The sequence below is a fragment of the Protopterus annectens genome, chromosome 9.part0 (genome assembly GCF_019279795.1).
Source record: "Protopterus annectens isolate FY-2018-M chromosome 9.part0, PAN1.0, whole genome shotgun sequence".
Lineage (NCBI taxonomy): Eukaryota > Metazoa > Chordata > Ceratodontiformes > Protopteridae > Protopterus > Protopterus annectens.
Window position 1 is genome coordinate 1,837,058,599 of NC_056743.1, and position 22,434 is coordinate 1,837,081,032.

Here is a 22,434-nt window from a genome sequence, read left to right on the forward strand (position 1 = left end):
GACGAAGGGCTTCATGGCAGGAAATCCCCATAAGTAATGAATACTGCAGCAGTGAATGTAAGGACATCAACAGATGTTATATCAGCATGCATTTTCTGAATGCTAAGTATGACAGGGAAGGACAGGGCAAAAATCTGAGATGTTAAATTGTTAATCAGAAAACAGTTTTGCATCAACAGATGACTGCTAAAATTAAGTCAGGTCATGCAGATTTTTGGGGGTGATAATGGAAAACACTGGACCATGGCTGGGTGTTTGCGCAGTTGTCAGCATGAAAAGGAATACCTCTCAACTGTCCAGATTTTTGCCTTATATTCTTGGGTCTGTTCCTCATAAAATGTGTGATTTTTCTGGCACATTACCGGGAATATCTGAGGATTTAAGTCACTAAATAATGACATACATTTGCGTTTCAGACTTCAGATCCTTCAGAAAATGTACATTAACACAAACCCTGTTACCCTAGCAACTTATTAAGTTTATAAGAGAAATATTTAAAATCTGTCCCTATTTTGGGCCTTTGTCCCCCCATTTTGTCAGGCTTTGTCCAGATTTCTTGCACTAAGAGGTTGAGAGGTATGAGACAGTAACGTAACTTGGCAGCTGACTAAAAAATCACCAATTCATCAGCTGAAGAGCTAAAACAATTGTACACCTGCTCGATTTTTCAGAACGACTATTTGCCGTATACTTTTGTCGTGTTCTTCATAAAATGTTAGCTTTTCTGGTAAACCATTGAAAATTGCTGTCTGTTAATAATGTCATACATTATTTCTATACTTATTGTTGATGTAATCGTTTCCGGAAGTGCGTGCAGATGTGGGAATTGTATACAGTACGGAACGCCACCGTAATACGACCGTACCTAACATTAGTGAAGGACAACCAAGCAAATTCAGCAAGGGGGGCTGCTACCCTCTGATATTCATAGTTTTAAACACTTTGCAGCGGGGGGGACGTTATTCTCTTTCTGTTTACTTGTCGTTTGCTTTGTCCTAATATAAACAATCGCCAAACGGCATTTATATAAACCTACTGTACTCATTTAATGTATATGTTTTTAACGTCAGATTTTATGAAGAAAATCAGTGAACGACGAAAATATGGTGCTAAAACATCAAACCACTGCAACAAAATCATCACAGCAGGGAGACACAAACAAGATTTAAAAATAAAATAATCATGCGTAATCAACAAGTTACATGTTCGACTTCCGCGAGCGCCGACGTATAACGTCCCTCCCCCGGACTACCAAAAAAGGAAACTGTTTCCTGGGTGCACACGCTCACTCAGCAGGTTTGTTTTGTTTTGCTTTATCGCACGAGATGGTGACGATTTGTAGTCTCCCTGAAAATGTTTTAGAGACTGTTTTCTTGTTTTTGTCTGCGGCCGATCTGATACATTGTAGCCGGTGAGTGTTTGTTACAGTGCGCTGCCGGATGTCATTTTTCCTAACACTGGTTAAAGTAGCAGTCCTACTGGGCACTAACAATCGTCGCTTAGGCTGTTCAAGGGGTTGTTTTTACGTGTTTCTTTTAAATGACGGTAGTTATTGCGTTGTCCTTTTCTCCACTGATTGAAAGCAGTTAAGTTGTATTTGTTGGGCACTACGGATGCGCACTTTTGACCTCTAGAGATGTGGTCTGGTTGACTAATTCCTTTTTTTGCCGTAGCATAATATATGTAAGCATCAGTATATACATATATATATATATATATATATATCAATTTGTACTGAATCTTTTTGTAGTTGAAATTGGTCTGGGTAGTTACTCCCTTGGAACACAAACCTGCAGATTATGCTGTAACCGCTGTGTACATTACCGCTGTTTTAGCAGTAAAAGGACAGAGTTCTGCTGTGGATTTTTCTTGCAGATAGTCCTTTAATTTTGAAAAAAAAAATCTGCGTATGCAAGCTTTGAGACAAAATGCTTCATGTTTTCTTATAGTATTTGACGAAGTAAATTCTTTTTATTACTGTAAGTTTTTCTGCTGACATTGCCGCAATGCTTTTGAACAAGCATGATAACATTTTCTGTGTATATTTTATTTTTCTTCCAGTAAATTTATCCGCGTCAACAAAAGGGACTGTGACGCCGGTGTCCTGGCCCTTCAATCAAGGAACCTCAATCCTCACCACTAACACCAGTAAGGGGTGTCCATATAGGGAAAGAATAATAAGTAGACGCACAGTAAAGTACAAGAGCATACCGAGCTCCCACTCAGTCTGGGGCTAGTTTCTCCCTAGGTCCCAAGAAGACTCCCCCCTGGCACAGCAATAGGGTCCCAATGTCAGCCTAGTGAGGAAGCCAAAACCTCCAGCACCCTCTCTATCCAACCAGTGATTCATGTCCCTGCCCAAGTAGCTGACGCACACACTTTTAGTTTATACAACCACACAGACACTCCTGGGAAGGCTGGCACAGGTTCATAGGTTCATACTAGGCTATCTGCCCTGGGGCAATTATAAGCCTAGCCCGATTCTGTATGGCTTACGCCACCCCTTGATTTGAGTATACTGTGCCCTTTTTAAGGTTTAGTTTACTGTGCCTCTGTCTAATAGTGACACGGGAGTAATCCCTGGGACAAACCTACGAGCCCCCATCCACCTATCGAGATTCCACCTGAAGAGATTCAGTGAGGTGCTCTGCCTCACATGAACTGGAATTCTATTCCAGAGCGAAGGGAGCCTCTGGGTTATGAACCTGTCCCTCTAGCAAGTTCTATTTATTTCTGTGCCGAGGTTCAAGTCCCTCGAGCGTGTGGCTCTAAGGGATTTAGATTTACTGAGGTGGAGCATGACAATTAATTCTGGATTTGACATAGCTTTGTATGTCAGGCATAGATCGCCTCCAAGTAGGCGGTATGCAACTGAGTAGAGCTGGAGTTTTTTTAACCGAGCAGCATATGGCATCTGTTTCAGACCCTTGATCCTCTTGGTGAGATGGTCTTTCTAATTGCTGCAGGTGTCGGGTAAGGTACATCCCAAAAGGGGCATTGTATTCTATGATGGGCCTGATGAGGGATGAATAAAGGGGCACGATTACCTCTCTTGATCTAGATGTGAAACCCTTCGTGATGAGGTGGGCTATGTAGAAGGTCTTTCTAACCATTTTGGCAATGTGGTTTTCAAAGGTGAGATTGCTGTCAACTTGGGTCCCTAATAACTTTCTCTGTACTTAATGGGTTTCCGCCTATGTGATAATTTGTGGGCACATTGTTTTTGCCAAAGGGTATGACTATACATTTTTTGGCATTTAGCTTTAAACCATGGCGCTGGTACCAGTTATCTGTCTCTGTGAGACCTTTTTGAAGGATGTTTGTGTCAGCTGGAGAGTCGATTGTGGCGCCCAGTTTGCAGTCGTCTGTGAACTTGGTGAGCCATAGTCCTCCCACGTTTGCCTGTACCTCGGAAAAGTATATACCGAACAAGAGTGGTCCCAGGACAGAACCCTGTGAGACGCCACTTGTGACCAGTTTTGAGTCTGACATGGCTCCAGCAACTCTCACTCTGTGGGTTCTGTCTTTGAGCCAGTTTGCGACCCATCTTGTGACATAGGGGTTTGTATTTAAGCTGGATAGCTTATCTATGATGCCCGAGTGGGGTATTGTGTCAAATGCCTTTGCAAGGTCCAGATAGGCTGTGTGGACTACCTTCCCTTCATCTATGGCTTTGGTGACTGTTTCGAAGAAGTCAACCAGGTTCAAAAGGCAGGATCTGCCCTTGAGAAAGCCGAACTGGGTAAGATCTAGTGTCTATAGGTCCCCAATGTCTTTGTTTATGAGCTCCATGATGATCCTCTCCATAGCCTTGCAGACTAAGCTAGTCAGGCTTATGGGGCGATAGTTTCCAGGGTCTGTAGAGGCTCCACCTTTGTGGAGTGGGACCACTGTTGCTGTACGCCATTCTTTGGGCACATATCCTGTAGTGAGGCTGAGATTATATAGCTGTTTTATTTGACGGATTAGTTCCTCTTGGAGTTCATGTAGGACGCAACCTGGGACGCCATCTGGTCCCATGGAAGCAGTGTTTTTTGCTTTGGAGAGGGCAGCCTTCACCTGAGCATCAGAGATGTTTGGGAGGCAGCCCTCTGCCGGGATAGATACTTGCTCTTTTGGGGGGAGAGGGTGGAGAAGTTTGCACTGAACCTGTCTGCCAGGATATTGGCGATGTCTGTGGGTTCAGTGTATTTTTTGTCATTTAGAATCAACTCAGAACAAGTCTGGGAGTTGCATCCCAGGTTCCTAACATAACTGAAAAAGCCTTATGATTGTCTTTGGTGTCCTGTGCAATTTTTCTCTCGAAGCTGGCCTTGGAGGATTTTATGAGGGATCGTAATTTTTTGCTAGTACTGATCAGAGATGCCTTCCTATTAGGGATTTTGCTCTATCATGTAGTAGCTTCCTCCTTCTGTTGTACAGTTTATTTATGGCAGGGGTCCACCAGACTGGACGCCTGACTTTGGATGATTGGGTCTTGGTTTTGTTTGGGATAGCATGATCCATGCATTCCTGGAGATGTCCGTAGAATGCGTTTATATAGGATTCTGCAGTTTGGGCCGTAGTTTCCACTGGCCCTGGGGCCTTGAAGGATTCCACTTCGGTTTTGAGAAGTGAGAAGTTCGCTTTTGAGAAGTTTTTCACTGTGGTTTTCTGGGCTAGGGGTGGGGTCGGGATGTGGACATCCAGTGAAATTAATTTATGGTCTGATCTTACTAATGAGGGAGGGATATACTTCTGGTGTGGAGCATAGAGTCCCCATGTTGGTAATGATCAGGTCTAGTATGTTGTCCTCTCTTGTGGGAGTGGTGACTAGTTGTTCCATAGCATTTGAGTTTATAATTTCTAGGAACCTTTGGGCTGAGGTGCTGGGGCTTGAGTAGTGCTCCCAGTCAATGTTTGGGTAGTTGAAGTCACCCAATATAATGGTGTTCGGAGAGATCTTCATGTTCTCCTATGTTTTCAGGAAAGCCGAGTGGGATTCCTGACTTTGAGAGGGTGGTCTGTAGGATGCTATAAACTGAAAAGCAGTCTTGCCCACTGTTAGTTGCACATGGATGGTCTCCGATATTTCGTGCAATGCCACTAACCTGGAGGTGTGGATATGCTTGATAAATATGGAAACTCCCCCTCCTTTTGTGGTTCGGTCCGGGTTTTGGGGCCGAAAAGCATGATATGAGGTATAGCCTGGTAGTGCTGGGGTGCTCTCTGGAGCCTTGAACCAGGTTTCTGTCACTGCACAGATATCGATGTTCTCCACAGAGAGCTTCGAGTGCGTGCATCTTGAGGTTAAGACTTCTGGCATTAAGCAGCATTACCCTTAGTTTCTTGTACCTTGTGCTGTCTATGGGGGAGGGTTTGACTTTTGAGCCTTGCCTAAAAAAGGCACTATGGGGGTGGCAAGAGCTTTTGCCAATATCCGAAAGCCCAGTGGTGACAGGTGCAAGCCGTCCCTAGCGAAGCAACGTGGCTTGTCGAGCATGTCATCCCAGGCTGACAGACACTGGATCCCCTTTGAATGACACCAAAATTTTAGCCAACGGTTAAAATCGATCATTATGTCTTTGTACTGTGGCATCATTCTAGGTGAGGGTAAGATGCTGCTCAAGGTCAGGGTCATACCAGCCTGGGCTACATGATCAGAGAGCTCCTCTATGTCTCTCTTCATGTAGTCCAGGGAGGTATGTCTTAGGTCATTCACACCAGCATGTACAATGACTGAGTCATATTTGTATTTGCTTTGGAGTGATCTGAGTGCTTGCATTATGTGTGGTGGATCCTAGCACCCAACAGGCAGCTCACAGTGACCTTCTCTTTATTCAGCCTGGTGAGCGGGACGTCAGTGTGTCTGACAATAGTCACCTATTACAAGAGTATCAGGTGTGTTATTCAGCCTTAAGGGCTGTGGCTGCTTGGCACACTGACTTAGTGGGCTATGTGTTGTGCGTGTTTTGTTTTCAGGTAGCATTTGCTTGGATGTCTGCTTTGGAGGTCTCTGTTGCTTGGGTAGATTTTTATTTAGAGCCTCCGGGTATGTTTTTTGTGCATTTGTGTTTGGTTTGCTGATGTGGTGGGACTATGTGATACTGGAATTGTCTTGTGTAAGGTTACCTTCTCCTCCTGACTGGTTACACCAGTTTTGAGATGAGAGAGCTCAGCCTCCAGTTTGGCTAAATAGTTGCATCTCTCACATATATTTAAACCTGTTTGGAGGAGGAGAGGGTTGTCCGTGTACATGAGACAGTTGTAACATTGCCTCAAAATTCCCAGATTCACCAGCTGGACTGGAGAGGAAACCATTGACTGACCTTTGGACATGCTAGAGTAATATAGGGAAACTGAATTTAAGACGGACCAATAGAGGACTGGGTAATCGTAGAGAGTATAAGAGTAAGTAGTGCTTATGGTTTAATAGTGCTAACTTGTAGAATTACTTAATTGGACCAGTGAAGGGCCTTAGAATGAGAATATGGTGTTTAAATTGAGAGATAGAGCAGTTCTAAGGGAAAAAGTGAAGAGCAGACTTTGTGGAGCCAGGAAGAGTTTAAACCCAATTAGGCTGCGCCGCCCGCTGTTGCGCTATGCACAAAACTGCGCAAAAAAGGGTTTTAAGAGAGGAAGATGAAGGAGTTTGGATTTGGCCAAATGGCCAATAAAACTACAGATGTTATGTGATCCTATCTCGCCTACATTCTGACTGATGGGTTCGGAGCCGATCCTCGGCTCCGACTCGGCACGCTTATGCCAAAGAGCGAAGTCTCTTATTGGCTGAGCTTACTATATCCCAGGATGCACCACTACCAGTCCCCCAGATCTCGTTTGCCGCTAACAAGCAAAGACGTGGTCTCGAGCTGGCTGAGCTAAGTAGTGTTTTCTTCACTTACTTTCCTGTCAGGAATTTCCTAAAAATTCAACAAAAAGCTGTTTTAACAGCTATCTCGTGTTTTTGTGTATGAGTGGATATTTTCTGTCTGATTTTTGTGTGGTGATTGCGTTTTTCTGACTAGAGGTCCCCTTTGAGTTGAAGGGCCTTCCCCTGTCAGTCCGTTATTTAGGGATTTTTGGATCCCTTTAGTTATTTTTGTGACAGCCTTTGGTTAAAAAAAAAAAAAAAAAAGAATTTTTTCTGTGATATTTAGTGTGTTTGATTTAACTAGTTCACTAAATTGGTTGCCATAATGTCACAGGCTCCTAGGCCTTCAGGTTTTAAGAAGTGCACTAAGTGCAGTTTCAAGATGTCAATAACAGATGACCATTCTCTCTGTGTGTACTGTTTGGGCGCCAAACATTTGCAGGAGTCCTGTATTTTCCTCGAGGGTCCTCCAAGAGAGGAAAAGTAAACTTATTTTAAAAGGCCTTATTAAACCCTCATTTGAAGAGGCTTTAGCTTCCTCTCCTTCTACTGCAAAGAAAGGCGCCGGCTCCGACCAGCCCGTCGGAACCGACCGCCAAAAGACATAGGCAGGCTTCTCCTTCGGCTCCACGGACTTGAGCCGAGGCGGAACGGTCTGCCTCGATGCCTCCAGCCTCGACTCCTCTGGGTTGAGCCGACGGCTGGGGCCTCGAGGCGGGTCATCTTCATCGGCTCCACTGATCTTGGAGCCGATGAAGGTTGTCCGCTCAGACACTTCCTCCTCGGCCAAGCCCTCTTCGGCACCGATAGAAATTGGTTTGGACACTCCTTCGCCGATAATTATCGAGTCGATTCGGAGCTGGTCCCCTAGTCCCTTGGAGCCGTTGGAGAGGCCTACTCGGACCCGTTCGGTCTCTTCCAGGTCATCAAGGATGTCAGATTCGGACATAGACAGGGTACTCCAAAGACTTTTCCAGTCCCCAGTCTTTCATAAATTTGTTCTCGACCCAATTGGCTTCGGAGCCGATAGCCCATTCCATTGCCATTCCTCCTCCGACCGCTCCCGCTCCGTGCTGATGGAGCCAGTGGAGATCCTAGGGTCGGCTCCAACCCGGCCTTCGGGTCGAGTTTGCACACGGACTTCTTTGGCCGGGCCCGGGTGACGTTTGGGACCAATGCAGTCGGTTCCAAGCCTCCCTCTCGGTGCCCGGGACTTCCGTCTGCTATCATGGCTCGGAGACTGGACCCTCCCAGGATTCTGGGGTCCGGCCTTCAGAGCTATGAGGAGTGCCTTGGCCAAATCTTCTTCGCCATCTCTACGGCTTTACCGGCACCTTCCTGGGCATGGAGACTGGGTCTTTGGCAGTTCCCCTGTCTCTAGGCAGCGGAGCCCCGCCTGAGGTTACCCCACTGGGGTTCCCTCCTCCTGAGGGTCTTTGAGTTGTCTTGAGGAGCGGAGGGGTTCCCTCCTGAGGGTCTTTCAGAGTTGTCGGAGGAGCCCCAAGGAAGAGATCGTGCAAGAGGAAGCACGTGGACTCCCCGATGAGTCTCTTACATCGGACACTGATCTTGATGATGCGGAGGGGTCCCCAAAGTCGCCTCGGATGATGTCTCATTTGCAGACATTCTAGAGATCCTCAAGCAACGAGGCGGCTGGAATTCCAAACCCCTCCGCTGATGAGTCGGTGTTCCTCAAGGCCGGGGCTCAGCCCTCCGCCTCCTGGGTGTCTCCGCCCGACGAGCTCCTGGATTTGGTTTGTCGGAGGGCATGGGAACATCCAGATACTGTGGAACCAGTGCCTTCTAACAAATTTTTGTCTGCCCCACCCGAGAAGGAGTTCTTAAAAGGCGTGGCTGTAGATGCCATGGTGGTGGCATCTGCTATCCAGCAGGACGTGGCAGAGGCTTCAACATCCGTCCATCCTCCTAATAAGGAGTCTAGGAGCATGGACACCCTGACTTCAGCGGCCTTTACTCTGAGGTCCCTGAATTATTTGGCACATTTCACCAGACTACAGAGGGATCTGGTCAAGGAGCTCTCAGACTCCCTCTCAGGTAACCTACCTGAGCAGCTAGCCCAGTCGGTTAGCTCTCAGTTGGCTATCCTTACCTCGATTTCTAACTCGTCCATGAGGCTCATTTCATATGCGAAGGCAGAGCAGCAGGCACAGGCGTGGCTCTACGAAGACAAGCCTGGCGGAGGCCTTCAAGTCTTCCTTTGCCGACGCTCCCTTTGATGGGTCCTCTTTGTTTGGACCCAAGGTAAAGACACTCTTACCCGCTGTGAGCAGGAGGGAAAGACTTTATCTGGAGCACGATTTTCCACTCCCTTCGGCCTTATCCCAAGGCTAAAGAGGAGGGAAGATGTGGTTCCGCAAATCACGGAAATTCTTTCCTCAACAGCAGGAAGATTCCCCTTCCAGAGGCAGAGGACGGGGAAATTTTTCTGGGAGACGTCGTCCCAGAGGCGGCAGAGGCCCCCGCAACACTGGAGACCGCGAGTCCTTTCGTGGCTCTTCAGCCTCCCACACTCCATGAGGGATTGCCCGGCTGTGCTGCTCCGGAGCCAGTCGGGTGCCGTTTGCCAAGCACCTAAAAGCCTGGGAGTCTATTACTCAGGACAGATGGGTGCTTCGGATTATTGCCGGAGGTTACACCATTCCCTTCACACACCCACCCCCACCGTCCAAAAAAATCCCGGACCCACCACACAGTCAAAGGGAAATTGCAGCCGTAGAAGCTTCAAAGCCGCTTGAAAAGGAGTCATCCAACCGTCCCCACAGACCAGATCAGATCCGGAAATTACTCAAGGTTCTTTTAGTGCCAAAAAAGACAGGGGACCTGAGACCCATTTTGGATCTCAGCAAACTAAACCAGTCCGTCATGAAGTCCAAATTTCGAATGGTCACTTTACATTCCATTCTCCCATTGTTGGAGAAAGATGTTTGGATGTGCTCCATAGATCTCAAGGACGCCTATTATCACATACCAATACATCAGGCGTCCAGGAGGTATCTGCGCTTCAGCCTGGGAGACAGTCATTTCCAATTTTGTGCACTGCCCTTTGGTCTCACCACAGCCCCCAGGGTGTTCACCAAGTGTTTGGCAGTAGTGACTGCTCACCTGAGGAGTCTCGGATTCCAAGTGTTTCCCTATCTGGACGACTGGCTCCTGACTGCCACCACCAGGCATCTACTACTAGAGAACCTACAAGCCACCATCTCCTGGGTGCTTCCCTGGGAATTACATTCAACTGGTCAAAGTCTGTCTTGCTGCCTTCTCAGCGCATAAGATTCATAGGAGCAGAGATAGACTCAAAATTAATGAATCTTCCTTCCTACCGAAAGGATACAAACATTACAAGATCAAGTCCAGCCCTGCTTCTAAGATCCAAAGCCCCAGCCAGGATGGTCCTGCAACTTTTAGGTTCAATGTCTGCCACGGTTCTCCTAGTTCCTCTGGCAAGATTGCACATGAGGATTCTCCAGTGGCTGTTATCGACACAATGGTCTTTTCAGGATCTCCCCCTCAATCATCACATACTGATTACAGAAACGCAAACGGGACCTCCGCTGGTGGCTTCTGCCATCCAATCTGAATCAGGGAAGACCCTTTGTTATACCCCTCCGGTGGCCACCTTGACAACGGATGCCTCCCAGACGGGTGGGGGGCATTGTCTGGGCAGGTCAGTTCAGGGTTCTTGGCTTCCAAACAAAACATTTCTCCATATCAATGTGTTGGAAATGAGGGCTGTACTTCTGTCCCTACAAGCCCTCCACAGGTTTCTCCCTCAAGGCATTATCGCCATCCACACAGACAACATGTCGGTGGTCTGGTATCTAAACAAACAAGGAGGGACCAGATCTTACCCCTTTGCAGAGAGGCCATGAGGGTGTGGGAATGGGCAGTGGCTACCAAGCGCTTCCTGGTAGCGACCCACATTCCAGGAAAATCCAATGTATTGGCAGACAGACTGAGCAGGACTATTCTCTCTCCTCACGAGTGGTCTCTGAATGAAACAGTAGCAGCTCAGATTTTCAAAGATGGGGATTCCGTGCTGTGACCTGTTTGCAACACCACAAACACAAGTGCAAAGGTTCTTTTCCTTGACCCGCATCAAGGGAGGCAGCTACGGATGCTCTAGTCCAACCTTGGCCAACAGGACTGCTTTATGCTTTCCTCCGATTCCACTCTCCAAAGTCATCCAGAAAGCTTCCCAATTGGGGTCCACAATGATTCTAATTGACTGGCCTTGTCAGGTATGGTTCCCTACCTACAGAAATATACTCTGGACGGTCCTTGGTTCTTGGATCTAACTCCGGACCTTCTGGTTCATCAGTCGGGACAACAGCACCAGACCCTTCACACTTTGAAATTAACAGCTTGGCTCCTCCACTTCCGACTTTAGTCAGAAATCACACCTTGGACCCGGAAGTTATTCACATTTTATCTTCAGCCCACAAACCCACCACTAAGAAATTGTATCACAGTAAGTGGAAGAGGTTTGCTATCTGGGCTCAACTCAGAGGCTTAGACCCTATTACTGCCCGATACCAGAGGTCTTGAAATTTTTAACATCCTTGTTTAATCAAGGATCTTCAGTCTCTACTATTAAAGTCCAACTAGCAGCTATCTCCAAATTTCACGATTCCATAGACCCACCGTTGATGAGCAGCAGATTATGTAAAACTTTCATGAAAGGTGCTGTGCTTTTAAGACCCCAGTTTTTCATCCTATCTTGATTTGGTACGTGCCTTAACATCTTCCCCTTTGAACCGGCTGCTACATGTGAGTTGAAATATCTGTCTTGGAAAACTGCCTTCTTAATTGCAATTACCTCTGCAAGAAGAGTTTCAGAACTTCAGGCCCTATCTATCAAACCACCGTACTTGATTTTTCACAAGGTTAGAGTATCACTTAGACCTAATCCATCCTTTGTCCCAAAAGTTTGCTCTAATCTCTGTCTCCAACAATCTTTAGAGCTACCAGTTTTCTTTCCAAAATTTTCAAACAAAGCAGAATACACCTTCCATACATTGGATGTTCACAGGCAATTGCGCTTCTATCTAGATAGGACTCAACAAATTCGGAAAACAGATCAATTGTTTGTGTCCTTTTCAGATAATAAACTGGGTCAAACCATCACTAAAGCTACTATTGCCAAATGGATCAGAGATTGCATAACTCAAGCTTATTCCTCTTCAAATAAACAACTTACAACATCTGTCAAAGCTCACTCTACTAGAGCTATGGCTACCTCTATTGCATTCCATTCCAAGCTCGCTATTTCTGAGATTTGTGCTGCGGCTACTTGGTCCAACCCGCACACTTTCATTTCCCACTATAAATTGGATGTGACATCTAAAGGACGAGCATCATTTGGTTCCACGGTACTCAGGAGTGTTTTCCAGTGAGCCACCCAGGATTTAGGTGCTAGGGACGCTGTCCCATCAGTCAGAATGTAGGCGAGATAGTATAACATAACATCTTTTAGTTATGTACTCACCATAACTTCAGATGTTTGGGATCCATCACATTCCTAATAACACACCCTCCTTCCCCCTGCCTTGGAGATCAGAAGAGATTGAACGGTTTGAGTTCTACTGTTTTTTATCTTGTTTCATCTGTCAATGTTATATAGGCAGTGCATGCGTGTGTACAAACTAGATCTGGGGACTGGTAGTGGTGCATCCTGGGATATAGTAAGCTCAGCCAATAAGAGACTTTGCTCTTAACCCATCAGTCAGAATGTAGGCGAGATGGATCCCAAACATCTGAAGTTATGGTGAGTACATAACTAAAAGTTTCAAGTCAGTAACCACTCCCACAGGGGCAGGCAGGCTGCTCAATGTTTTTCACTGCCACTGATCAACAGAGAGACTTCCCTTTAGCCCAAGCAAAAAATGGCCTCCAAGAAACTCACAAACAGTTCAAGAACAGCAAGCCTGTAACTGAACTTTTTTAAATCTCAGAAAAGTGGGAAAAAAGCAAGATTTTTTTGTTTTTTCAGAGATAGCAGAGGTTCACAAGTATCAACAAGTTATAACAGTGCAGTAAATGACCCCACACAAGAGTGCTAGGCCAAAGACAGATAAAATGCAAGTTTTGAGAAAAAAAGATTTTAAAAATAAGTGCAAACAGGAAATTCAGTAAACAGCTCCAGGTTGTGCTCTAAATACAGTTACTAATGCAGAAATCAAGTTTAACAAGCCAGAAAATGCTCAAAATAGGCGGCTGTGCAGAAAAGCGTAGCAAATAAACAGAGGAAAAATACTTAAAATCTCAAAAGTGGCTCCTTTCTTCTCTCATTGTTTTCTCCTTCTGGTGGGTGCTTCAACAGCTAACAAGCCTGAAAATATGCCAAAACCACGAGGCAACCAGGTTTTAAGAGAGGAAGATGAAGGAGTTTGGAATTGACCCAAAATGGTTCACCAGCTGGGCTCCTTTTACCCAGACTGTACAGTAAAAATCACTGCAACCACCGAGCTAATATTTATCAGCTACTCAAAAGCCCTTAAAAAGGTGTCCAATTATTATTGTGCAATATTATTAGGTGATATTGTAGTAGAGGGCCTCACCAGATGCGCAGTAGCAAGCCACGCCCAAAACCCACCCCCGTGATATGTCCTTCATGAATATGCATTCCCTCCAAATGTACAACCGAAGAAAGTGCACTTGGCATTGTAATAGGACAGTAAATGTAACGGTAAACTTAAGTAAATTACCAGTATGCGTGAACATTTAAACAAAAACACTTTCTCGACCTTGGGGTATTTCAGTTTCTTAGAGGACTGCCAACTTCTAAATTATGGAATTGATGCAACGTAATAGCTTCTTATTTAAACGAAAGTGTTTCCGTTGTCACAGTGCTTTTAATAGTCAAACAGTCACCAAAATCTCATATTGACACTTTGAACGGTTATGCGCTGTCAGTACAGCAATTCAATTGTATGGAAGTGTAACTGCTTCTTTCTTTTACTCAGTTGTGGGATTAGTCTTTAAGTCTTAAGTATTACAGGGTGTTGCAGCATGACTGAACTTTGATATGCACATATTGTGTATAATGGCAAGTTTAATCGACCTAAAATGTTAAGAAATATAGAATTTATTGCCAGTTGTCGAAAACCCCAAGTAATATGCAGACCGGGTTGTCACTCAATTTGCGACACGCACTCTTCTGCATGAAACGAACTGGTGAGGCCCTCCACTACAATATCACCTATTATCTAAATGGTAAGTGCAACCTAACAGTTGAGACTTATGGAGTTACTTGGTACAGTATCACTATATACATGCAATGTACCGTTAGACCCTAAATTATTTCTACATAAAACAGCCACAGTTGAAAGGTTTAAAAACATTTAATAATAAATAATAAAAACACAAGATAATACTTCTTACTGCACAGTGCTAGTCGAGTTCAGAAATCACAGAGAAATACTTAAAATAATACAGTAGCAAAAGTTCTGACATCACAGAAAAACTAGTCTAATCTTCCTATTTCCTAGCGATATCTAAGAGAAAACACAATTCTAAATAACTTGTATGTAGAGCAAGACAGTGCTGGTGATGTTGGATGTTCTCAAGACAAAATGCTCTGAGCTGTCTGATTCTGTCTCTTTAAATTGATAACACAGAGCTGCTTCACATGACATAATTCTTCACACTTCTCTGGTGTTCCCAGGCTAACAGGAACTACATTTACATTCTTTACACCTAGTCAGAAACCAGAGCAATAAAGGACATTTATACATGCAAATTCTAGCCATTAACTCTGGTCTTAAAACAGTAGTCGGGGATGCCTCCCTGTAGACATGTTGGTTCTGAATTTTGACATCAAAGGCAGTCATAAAACTTTTGACTTGGCTTTCTTACAGCAGAGTGCACTGTTACATTTTTGCAGTTCAATGTCCAATGCAGTCTTTTCATAGGTAGGTACTAGGCTATCGGCCCTAGGGCCCATACAAGCCTAGCCAAAAAATGTACCCTGGCTTTCGCCACCCAAGAAAATTATTTTCCTGTGCCCCTGTCGAGCAGAGCCACAGATGTGATCCCCGGGGTGAATTTCCCATTTCCCATCCAATCGTCAAGATTTTTCTTGAGTGCTAATGAGGAGCTCTGTTTCACATAGGTAGTCTGTTCCAGAGTATTGGAAGTCTCTGGGACAGGAATCTATCCTTCCAGCATGTTCTGTTTATTGTGGTGACAAGGTTAACATTTAAGAGAACAAGCCTGTGGCTTACATTAATATTTACAAATGACAGAATTATCTACAGAATTCTATCTGGCTGGGGTGGCAGCCTTTACTTCTTCACAGGGACCATCCAGGAAAATATTATTCATAAAAGCCATATAAACTGCTTTTAACCTGAGGTATCCCTTAAAACTGGAAATCCCCATTTTCTCAGTTATTGCTCAGATCTTAGTCGCACTGTCCATTAATGTTCCCCTTTCTTTTCCCTTCTTAAATAAGCTCTGTATCACCAGCAGCCCCCACTTCCACCCTGTCACCCTCCTCACCTTGTTTGTGTAGTTTTCTACAAATCAGAGTATCGTTGCTGTCAACACTTATTTAAAGTTCAGTGCTAATCTCCTCTCTATAGCATTAATAGGAATTTCAAGGCAGTTGAGTTTTGTGAATATTTGTGCCTTGTCAGTACCCACCTTTAGGCTGTACCCCCTTTCTCTCGGAAGGCTAGGCCAGTAAAGTCCTGAATGAATTTGTACAGTCTGTTCTGGAGGAGGCTGTGCATGATCCCCCCCCCCCCATATCACATTTTATTTATTGTTGGTGATTGTTTAGGACTCTGCTATTGGTGGAATTGTTAGATGTGTGGAGATCCAAGACAAAAGGGGCTCTAATGGCATGAAAGGCAAGGCATGGACATTTCAAGATGATGAATAAACGGACAGTGCCAACAGTCTTTATTAGTAACTCGGGGTCTTTAAGCCACAATCTTTTTAATGACGAACCTCTGGTGTCTTTCTACCCATTCTGCAGCTCTGGGTGCCTTATAGTGATGTATAGACATTTCATTTACTTTATTTCCTGTTATTTTGTACTTGAGAGTTACTGGTACTTTTCATGTAAACCAGATCACTGGCATGCCGTCAGGATTTCTTGGCAGTTGTTTATGTTAAGAAATACCTGGATCCGCAGTAGCAAGCCCTGCTGTGCTTTGGGTGAGCATTACATAAAAAGTATATTTTTTATTATTTTAAGTTGTTAATGAGAGAAAAGACTACTTAGTGTCCGTTGGGGGCTTTGCTCCTGCACCCTGAATCCATAAGGCTACCAGGTAGTGGAACTTAAAATTTTGAGTAGTGGGGGGGGGGGGTAGTAGTCCCCTTCCTCTGTATGTGTCTAGTCTTTCACACTTAAGTCTGTAATTTCTGATTATTAAAGTTTCCAACACTTTTACTTAAACCTTCTTAAACTTATAACATTTGAAAAACACTACCACACTTGACTGACAGCCCCAATTGAATGGCAATCAGGTTGGCACCACCCATGGTGTGTCCCATTGCACCACCCATGGTGTGTCCCATTGTAAACAATTGCAGATTTATTTAAATGAATAAAAGTCTTGATAGCTCTACAATGTATGTAGATGGGTGTGTAATTGTAGTCCTCCTTTTCATGTAGTTTAATCATTTTACTATTCTTAGTTACTCACAAGCTGTGTGAGCCAGCACTCTAGAAGAATTTAAATGCCAGAATGAATCTTGTTTTCTTTTTGTAGTCACATTAGCAACTTTTTTACCCATTGGCTCTGCATGATTATTTGACTGTATAGACAGTGTATGTATGGTTTTGTTTGCAGTGTTTTTCAGCCTCTGTGCTTAAAATCTTTTAAGTTGAACATTGCATTTTACACCTGTGTGTAAAGTAAATTCAATACTATATCAATTTTTTTCAATTTAGTAGCACTGACACATTGTTTACTTTCATATATATTTTTTAATGTTTGTGTTAAACAGTCTGAAGATTCTTTTCAATACATTTGTGTTTTCATTTTCACATTTAAAAATGGATGTTAAGTTGTCTATCTCGCCTTCATTCTTGCTGGTTGGGTTCGGAGCCGATCCTCAGCCATCTTCTAAAGCTCGAGAGCTATTTACTGGCTCAAGGCCTCCCCATATCCCACAATGCCTGGCGCTAGATCCCCAGATCTCATTTGCCGCTTGTGCTGCAAGGTTGCTTTTGCTGGCTCAGGTCGTATTTTTCATCTTTTTGATGGGCTTTATAAACATTTCTTATAGATAGTTGGTGTTTAAATTTATTATAGTAGTTTTAGTACTCTTATTGTCTCTGTGTAGTTTTAGATCTATCCCATCCCCTTAGAAAACTTGTTTTTACTGTTAAGAGTACCCCCCACTTTTTTTTTTCTCTCTTCAAGGTAGCTGTTTTTAGTTAGAGGCTAACCCTTGTTCTCTAAAATACTTTTTATAGTGTTTCAGGTAGAAATAGTTGTAGTACTTTACTATTTTCTGGTGTATGTGTGTGTATATATATATATATATATATATATATATATATATATATATATATATATATATATATATATATATTGTGTGCGTAATAGTTATAGTATGTGTGTGCGTTGTTAAGGTGTGGTAACTGGTGTTTTGTGTGTACGGGTTTCTATATACTTGTTACCTACTGTCGTACTGTTGACCCTTTTTTCTTGTGATATTTCCTTTTTGCAGGATGTCCAAAGATGCGAAGGTATCGGGATTCAAGAAGTGTGACTCATGCTGTCAGAAGATGTCTCTGACAGATGGTCACACTTCTTGTGTCTACTGCTTGGGCGCACTACACCTGCAGGACTCTTGTTCGGTGTGCCACGCCTTTAGTCCAAGAGTCCTGCAGGAGCATAGGAATAAGTTAATCCTTGGAGGATTACTAAAACCTGAAGGGTCACCTGCTAAGACTCAGCCAGGGAAACCCTCCAAGCCAACGAAGCCGTCTGCTCCCAGCTTGGAGCAGTCATCGGGAGTGGCGTCTGCTTCGACTTCGGTTCCAACCGGAACCGAAGTACCTGCCTCTCAGTCGGCTCCATCCCTGGTGTCGGAACCTTCAGGGAGCCAAAACTGTTCTAGGTCCCCAACCCTAGAGTCGATTCACTCGACTCCGAGGTCGCCTCTGTTACAGTCGGAGTGAAGTCACCGATCTCACTCTTCTCGGTCTTCGAGACTGTCTGACCATGACTTGGAGAGAGTGGTGAGCAGACTTCTGAAATCGCAGGCCCTGGCTAAAATGTTATCCAGCCGCCCTCATCAGGGTTCGGCTCTGTTCGTCTCTACAGTAGTTCCTCCTTCGACTCACCCCTCGAGTTCGGAGCCGGAGTTTGTTGGGGTTCAGATCGTGGAACCGTCGGCGCCGATACCTACCCTTTCGGTTCCTTTGGCTCAGATCACTTCCATGGTGCCGTCCTTGGAGGGATCTGAGCGCCGAGACTCCCTTGTCAGTTCCGAGGGGGTGAGTGGCATCGGACCCTTGTCCGACCCCATTCTCCCTCTCGGAGCTTCGGTGCGGGTGAGCACGGCTCCTACATCAGCCTCGGAGCCATCCCTCTCTGTGCTGGGGAGGATTCCGGTCTCTTCAGAGCCTGAGCCGCCACCTCTGCCGGGAAGGGATGCCTTCGAGGTCATGAGGAGTGTGCTGGCCCCTGAGTCAGCCCCACGATCAGCCTCTTCGGCTCCTCCCCCCATGGTGCCTGCGTCTGCCTCTGCCCCTCCTCCAGACCCCAAGCGAGGAGAACAAGCACTCCAGGTCGCCCCAGTGGGTGTGTCTTCCTTTTCCAAGGGCCTCCCCTGATCATTCAGATGAGCCCCTTCAAAAGAGGAAATTTAAGAGGAAGCATGTTGACTCCCCTGAGTCTGTCACTTCGGATACTGACTTAGAGGATTCGGAAGGGTCCCCATCTGAAGATGTCTCCTTCTCGGACATCCTTGAGATGCTTAGGCAGAGGGGGAACTGGACTATCCTTAACCCTTCTGAGGATGAGTCGGTATTTCTGGACGCGTTTGGTTCTCGCCCCTCCACCTCCTGGGTGTCTCCGCCTTGCAATCCGCTGATGGCAGTGGTGGCTCGAAAGGCCTGGTCAGCCCCAGACACAGTGGAACCAACTCCCCGAAGGCCAACAAAATTCATCACAGCACCACAAGACAAGCAATTTTTGACAAAGGGTGTCCCTGTTGATGCTATAATGGTAGCAGCTGCCACGAAAAAGGAGTTGGCTGAGACTTCTTTGTTTGTCCATCCCCTTAATAAGGAGTCTAGGACGAGGGACAGATACGGGAAGCAGATGTTTTTCTCAGCGACCTTTTCCATGCGGTCGCTGAACTATTTGTGCTATTTTACTCGCCTTCAAAGGGATCTCCTTAAGGAGCTAGGAGATACCCTTCAAGATCCATCAGCTGCGGGGGCCCAGGATAAGATTACCTCCCAGCTGGCGACTCTTAATTCAATAGTGATCTCCTCCATGCGGCTCATTTCCGCAGGCACAGGTGTGGCCTTGAGAAGGCATGCTTGGATGCAGTTATGTAACTTTGTGGAACCCTTCAAAGCGTCTTTCACCAATACCCCATTTGATGGTTCTGCTCTTTTTGGACCACAGGTGAAGGATACCCTTACCAGGTGTGAGCAGGAAGGCAAGACTCTCTCTGCTGTGGGAGTCCGTTTTTCCACTCCTCCTAGACCATACCCCAAAGGTCAGAAAAGTGGGAAGATGTGGTTCCAGAAACCCCAGGGAGCCGTGCCTAACACACGTGGTGAGTTTCCCTCCAGGGGCAGAGCAGGGAACAACAGTAGACGCCGCCCTCGAGGCAGAGGGGGCCCGCAAAATCAGGACAGCAGAGATTCCTTCTCTGACAAGCCCTTCCAGCATCCCTGAGGGGCTGCCCGCCTTTGGAGGCAGTCGGGGGAAGATTATCGCTGTACCCAAAAGCCTGGCAAGACATAACTCAAGACAGATGGATCTGTCTTATCATATCCGGAGGTTACAGAATTCCCTTCGTTCATACCCCCTTAACGTCAAACAAATCCCTTCCAGATGTTCCACCCAGTCTAAGGGAGCAAGCAGTGCAAGAGATCTCAAAACTGCTACAAAATCGAGCCATCCAACGAGTCCCAGCAGACCAGCAAGGATCCGGAATTTACTCAAGGTTCATTTTGGTACCAAAAAAGATAGGGGACTGGAGACCGATTTTGGATCTCCGCAGACAAAACAGGTCTGTACAAAGAACGAAGTTCCGGATGGTCATGCTTCAGTCCATTTTACCCTTTTTGGGTCAGGACAATTGGATGTGCTCCATAGATCTTCAAGATGCGTATTACCATATCAAAATGGACAGGCACTCCAGAAGATTCCTCCACTTCCGGCTGGGAGACGGTCATTATCAGTTCCGATCTCTGCCCTTTGGTCTCACCACAGCCCCCAGGGTGTTCACCAAATGTATGGCAGTAGTTACCTCTCACCCGAGACGGCAAGGATTCCAGGTGTTTCCCTATCTAGACGACTGGCTCCTTACTGCTACCACCAGACATCAGCTACTACGAGCCAGGAACTACACCATCCAAACTTGCTCCAAGCTAGGTATCGCAATAAATTTCAAAAAGTCTGCATTGTCGCCTTGTCAATCTATAACCTTTGTAGGCGCAAGCTTAAGTACAAAGGACATGTCAGCGAGACTTCATTACACAGAGTGTTAGATATTCGCCGACATGTACAGATGTTTATGCAAGAAAATTCAGGCCAGATTCATCCTAAAGACACTGGGCCTCATGGCACCAGCGATCATACTAGTCCCCCTGGCTCGTTTTCATATGAGGATTCTTCAGTGGTTGCTTTTCACCCAATGGTCATTTCTACAACTTCCAATGTCTCGCATGATCGTGATTGCACAGACATGCAAAAACCAGCTTGCTTGGTGGATGGTTTCCCCGTCAGTACCCCAGGTCAGACCATTTGTTCTTCCTCCTCCAGTAGCTATGGTGACCATGTATGCCTCCCTGATCGGGTGGGGGGGGGCACTTTCAGGGCAGAACAGTCCAAGGCACCTGGCAACCCCACGAGTACCATCTGCATATCAATGTCTTGGAGATGAGAGCTGTACTTTTAGCGTTGCAAACTCTTCAGAACTCTCTTCCCACCGGGACCATTGCAATTCAGACCGACAATATGTCGGTAGTGTGGTACATCAACAAGCAGGGCGGAACCAAGTCCTACCCCCCTATGTCGAGAAGCACTCAGACTCTGGCAGTGGGCGATCTCTTCCCAGCGGTTTCTGATAGCAACGCACATCCCTGGGAAGTCCAACGTTATAGCGGACAGGCTGAGCAGAGCAATCCTCATGCCTCACGAGTGGTCTCTCAATCGGACAGTGGCGAACCAAATCTTCCGCAAATGGGGTTAGCCTTGCTGCGACCTTTTCGCCACCCCCTTCAACAGCAAGTGCGACATTCTCTCCTCCCTCTTCCCGGATACTCCCCCAGAGACGCTCTAAATCACGGTTGGCCTCAAGGACTTCTTTATGCATTCCCTAATACAGAAAGCTACCACGCTGGGATGCAAGATGATCCTCATTGCCCCCTACTGGCCTCGACAAATTTGGTTTCCGCCGGGATGCAAGATGATCCTCATTGCTCCCTACTGGCCTCGACAAATTTGTTTTCCGTTCCTGCATCATCACCTTCTGGAGCAACACTGGACCCAGTACCAGACCTCCTGATCCATCAGTCGGGCGGGCTGCACCAATCCCTTCAGTCTCTCAACCTCACTGCTTGGTTGCTCCACTTCCAACCTTAGCCAGGCTTCCGAACATTTCCCAATCGGTGCGTGAAATCATCTTATCTTTGCATAAATCTACCACCAGAAAAACTTATGCTAGTAAGTGGAAACATTTCTCTTGCTGGGCAGAGTCTAAAAATATAGATCCCTTTTCAGCCCCTGTCCACCACGTTTTAGATTTTAGTAGAACTTTTTCAGGCTGGGTCCTCTCTTTCTCACCATTAGAGTTCAGTTAGCCGCAATTTCAAATTTTCATACAGGCCTGTCTGAAACTACTATTATGTCCCATAAGCTTTGCAAAGCTTTTCTTAAAGGGACTACTTTGCTCAGGCCCCCAGTAAGAGATCCCCCGCCTCCGTGGGATCTGAATTTGATCTTAGCTTTCCTAATATTGCCCCCCCCCCTTTGAACCCGCAGCTTCATGTTCCTTGAAGTTTCTTTCTTGGAAAACCCCCTTTCATGTGGCAGTTACTTCAGCTAGTAGAGTTTCTGAACTCCAGGCCCTTTGTGTTCGCCCTCCTTATTTAGTTTTCCATAATGACAGAGTTTCGCTCAGGACTAATCCCTCCTTCCTTCCTAAGGTACCTTCCGAGAGTAATCTGAATCAGTCCATTGATCTTCCGGTCTTCTTCCCAAATTATTCCAACAAAGCTGAACATAAATTACATCAATTGGACATTCATAGACAATTACGTTTCTACTTGCATAAGACTAAACAAATTAGAAAATCAGACCAGCTCTTCCTGTCCTATGCTGAAGGTAAACGAGGTCTACCAGTGTCTAAAG

General features: G+C 45.6%; 1 protein-coding gene across 1 annotated transcript in view; it reads left to right on the plus strand.

Moving 5' to 3' along the window:
* The first annotated feature begins 1,001 nt into the window (after positions 1 to 1,001).
* The window catches only part of LOC122812289 (F-box/LRR-repeat protein 12-like), a 71,082-nt gene continuing 49,649 nt past the window's right edge, over positions 1,002 to 22,434 (plus strand). Inside the window, exon 1 of the mRNA XM_044084691.1 lies at positions 1,002 to 1,411. Coding sequence (XP_043940626.1) covers positions 1,203 to 1,411 — 209 coding nt within the window. The 5' untranslated portion in view covers positions 1,002 to 1,202. The remainder of the gene's footprint in view (positions 1,412 to 22,434) is intronic.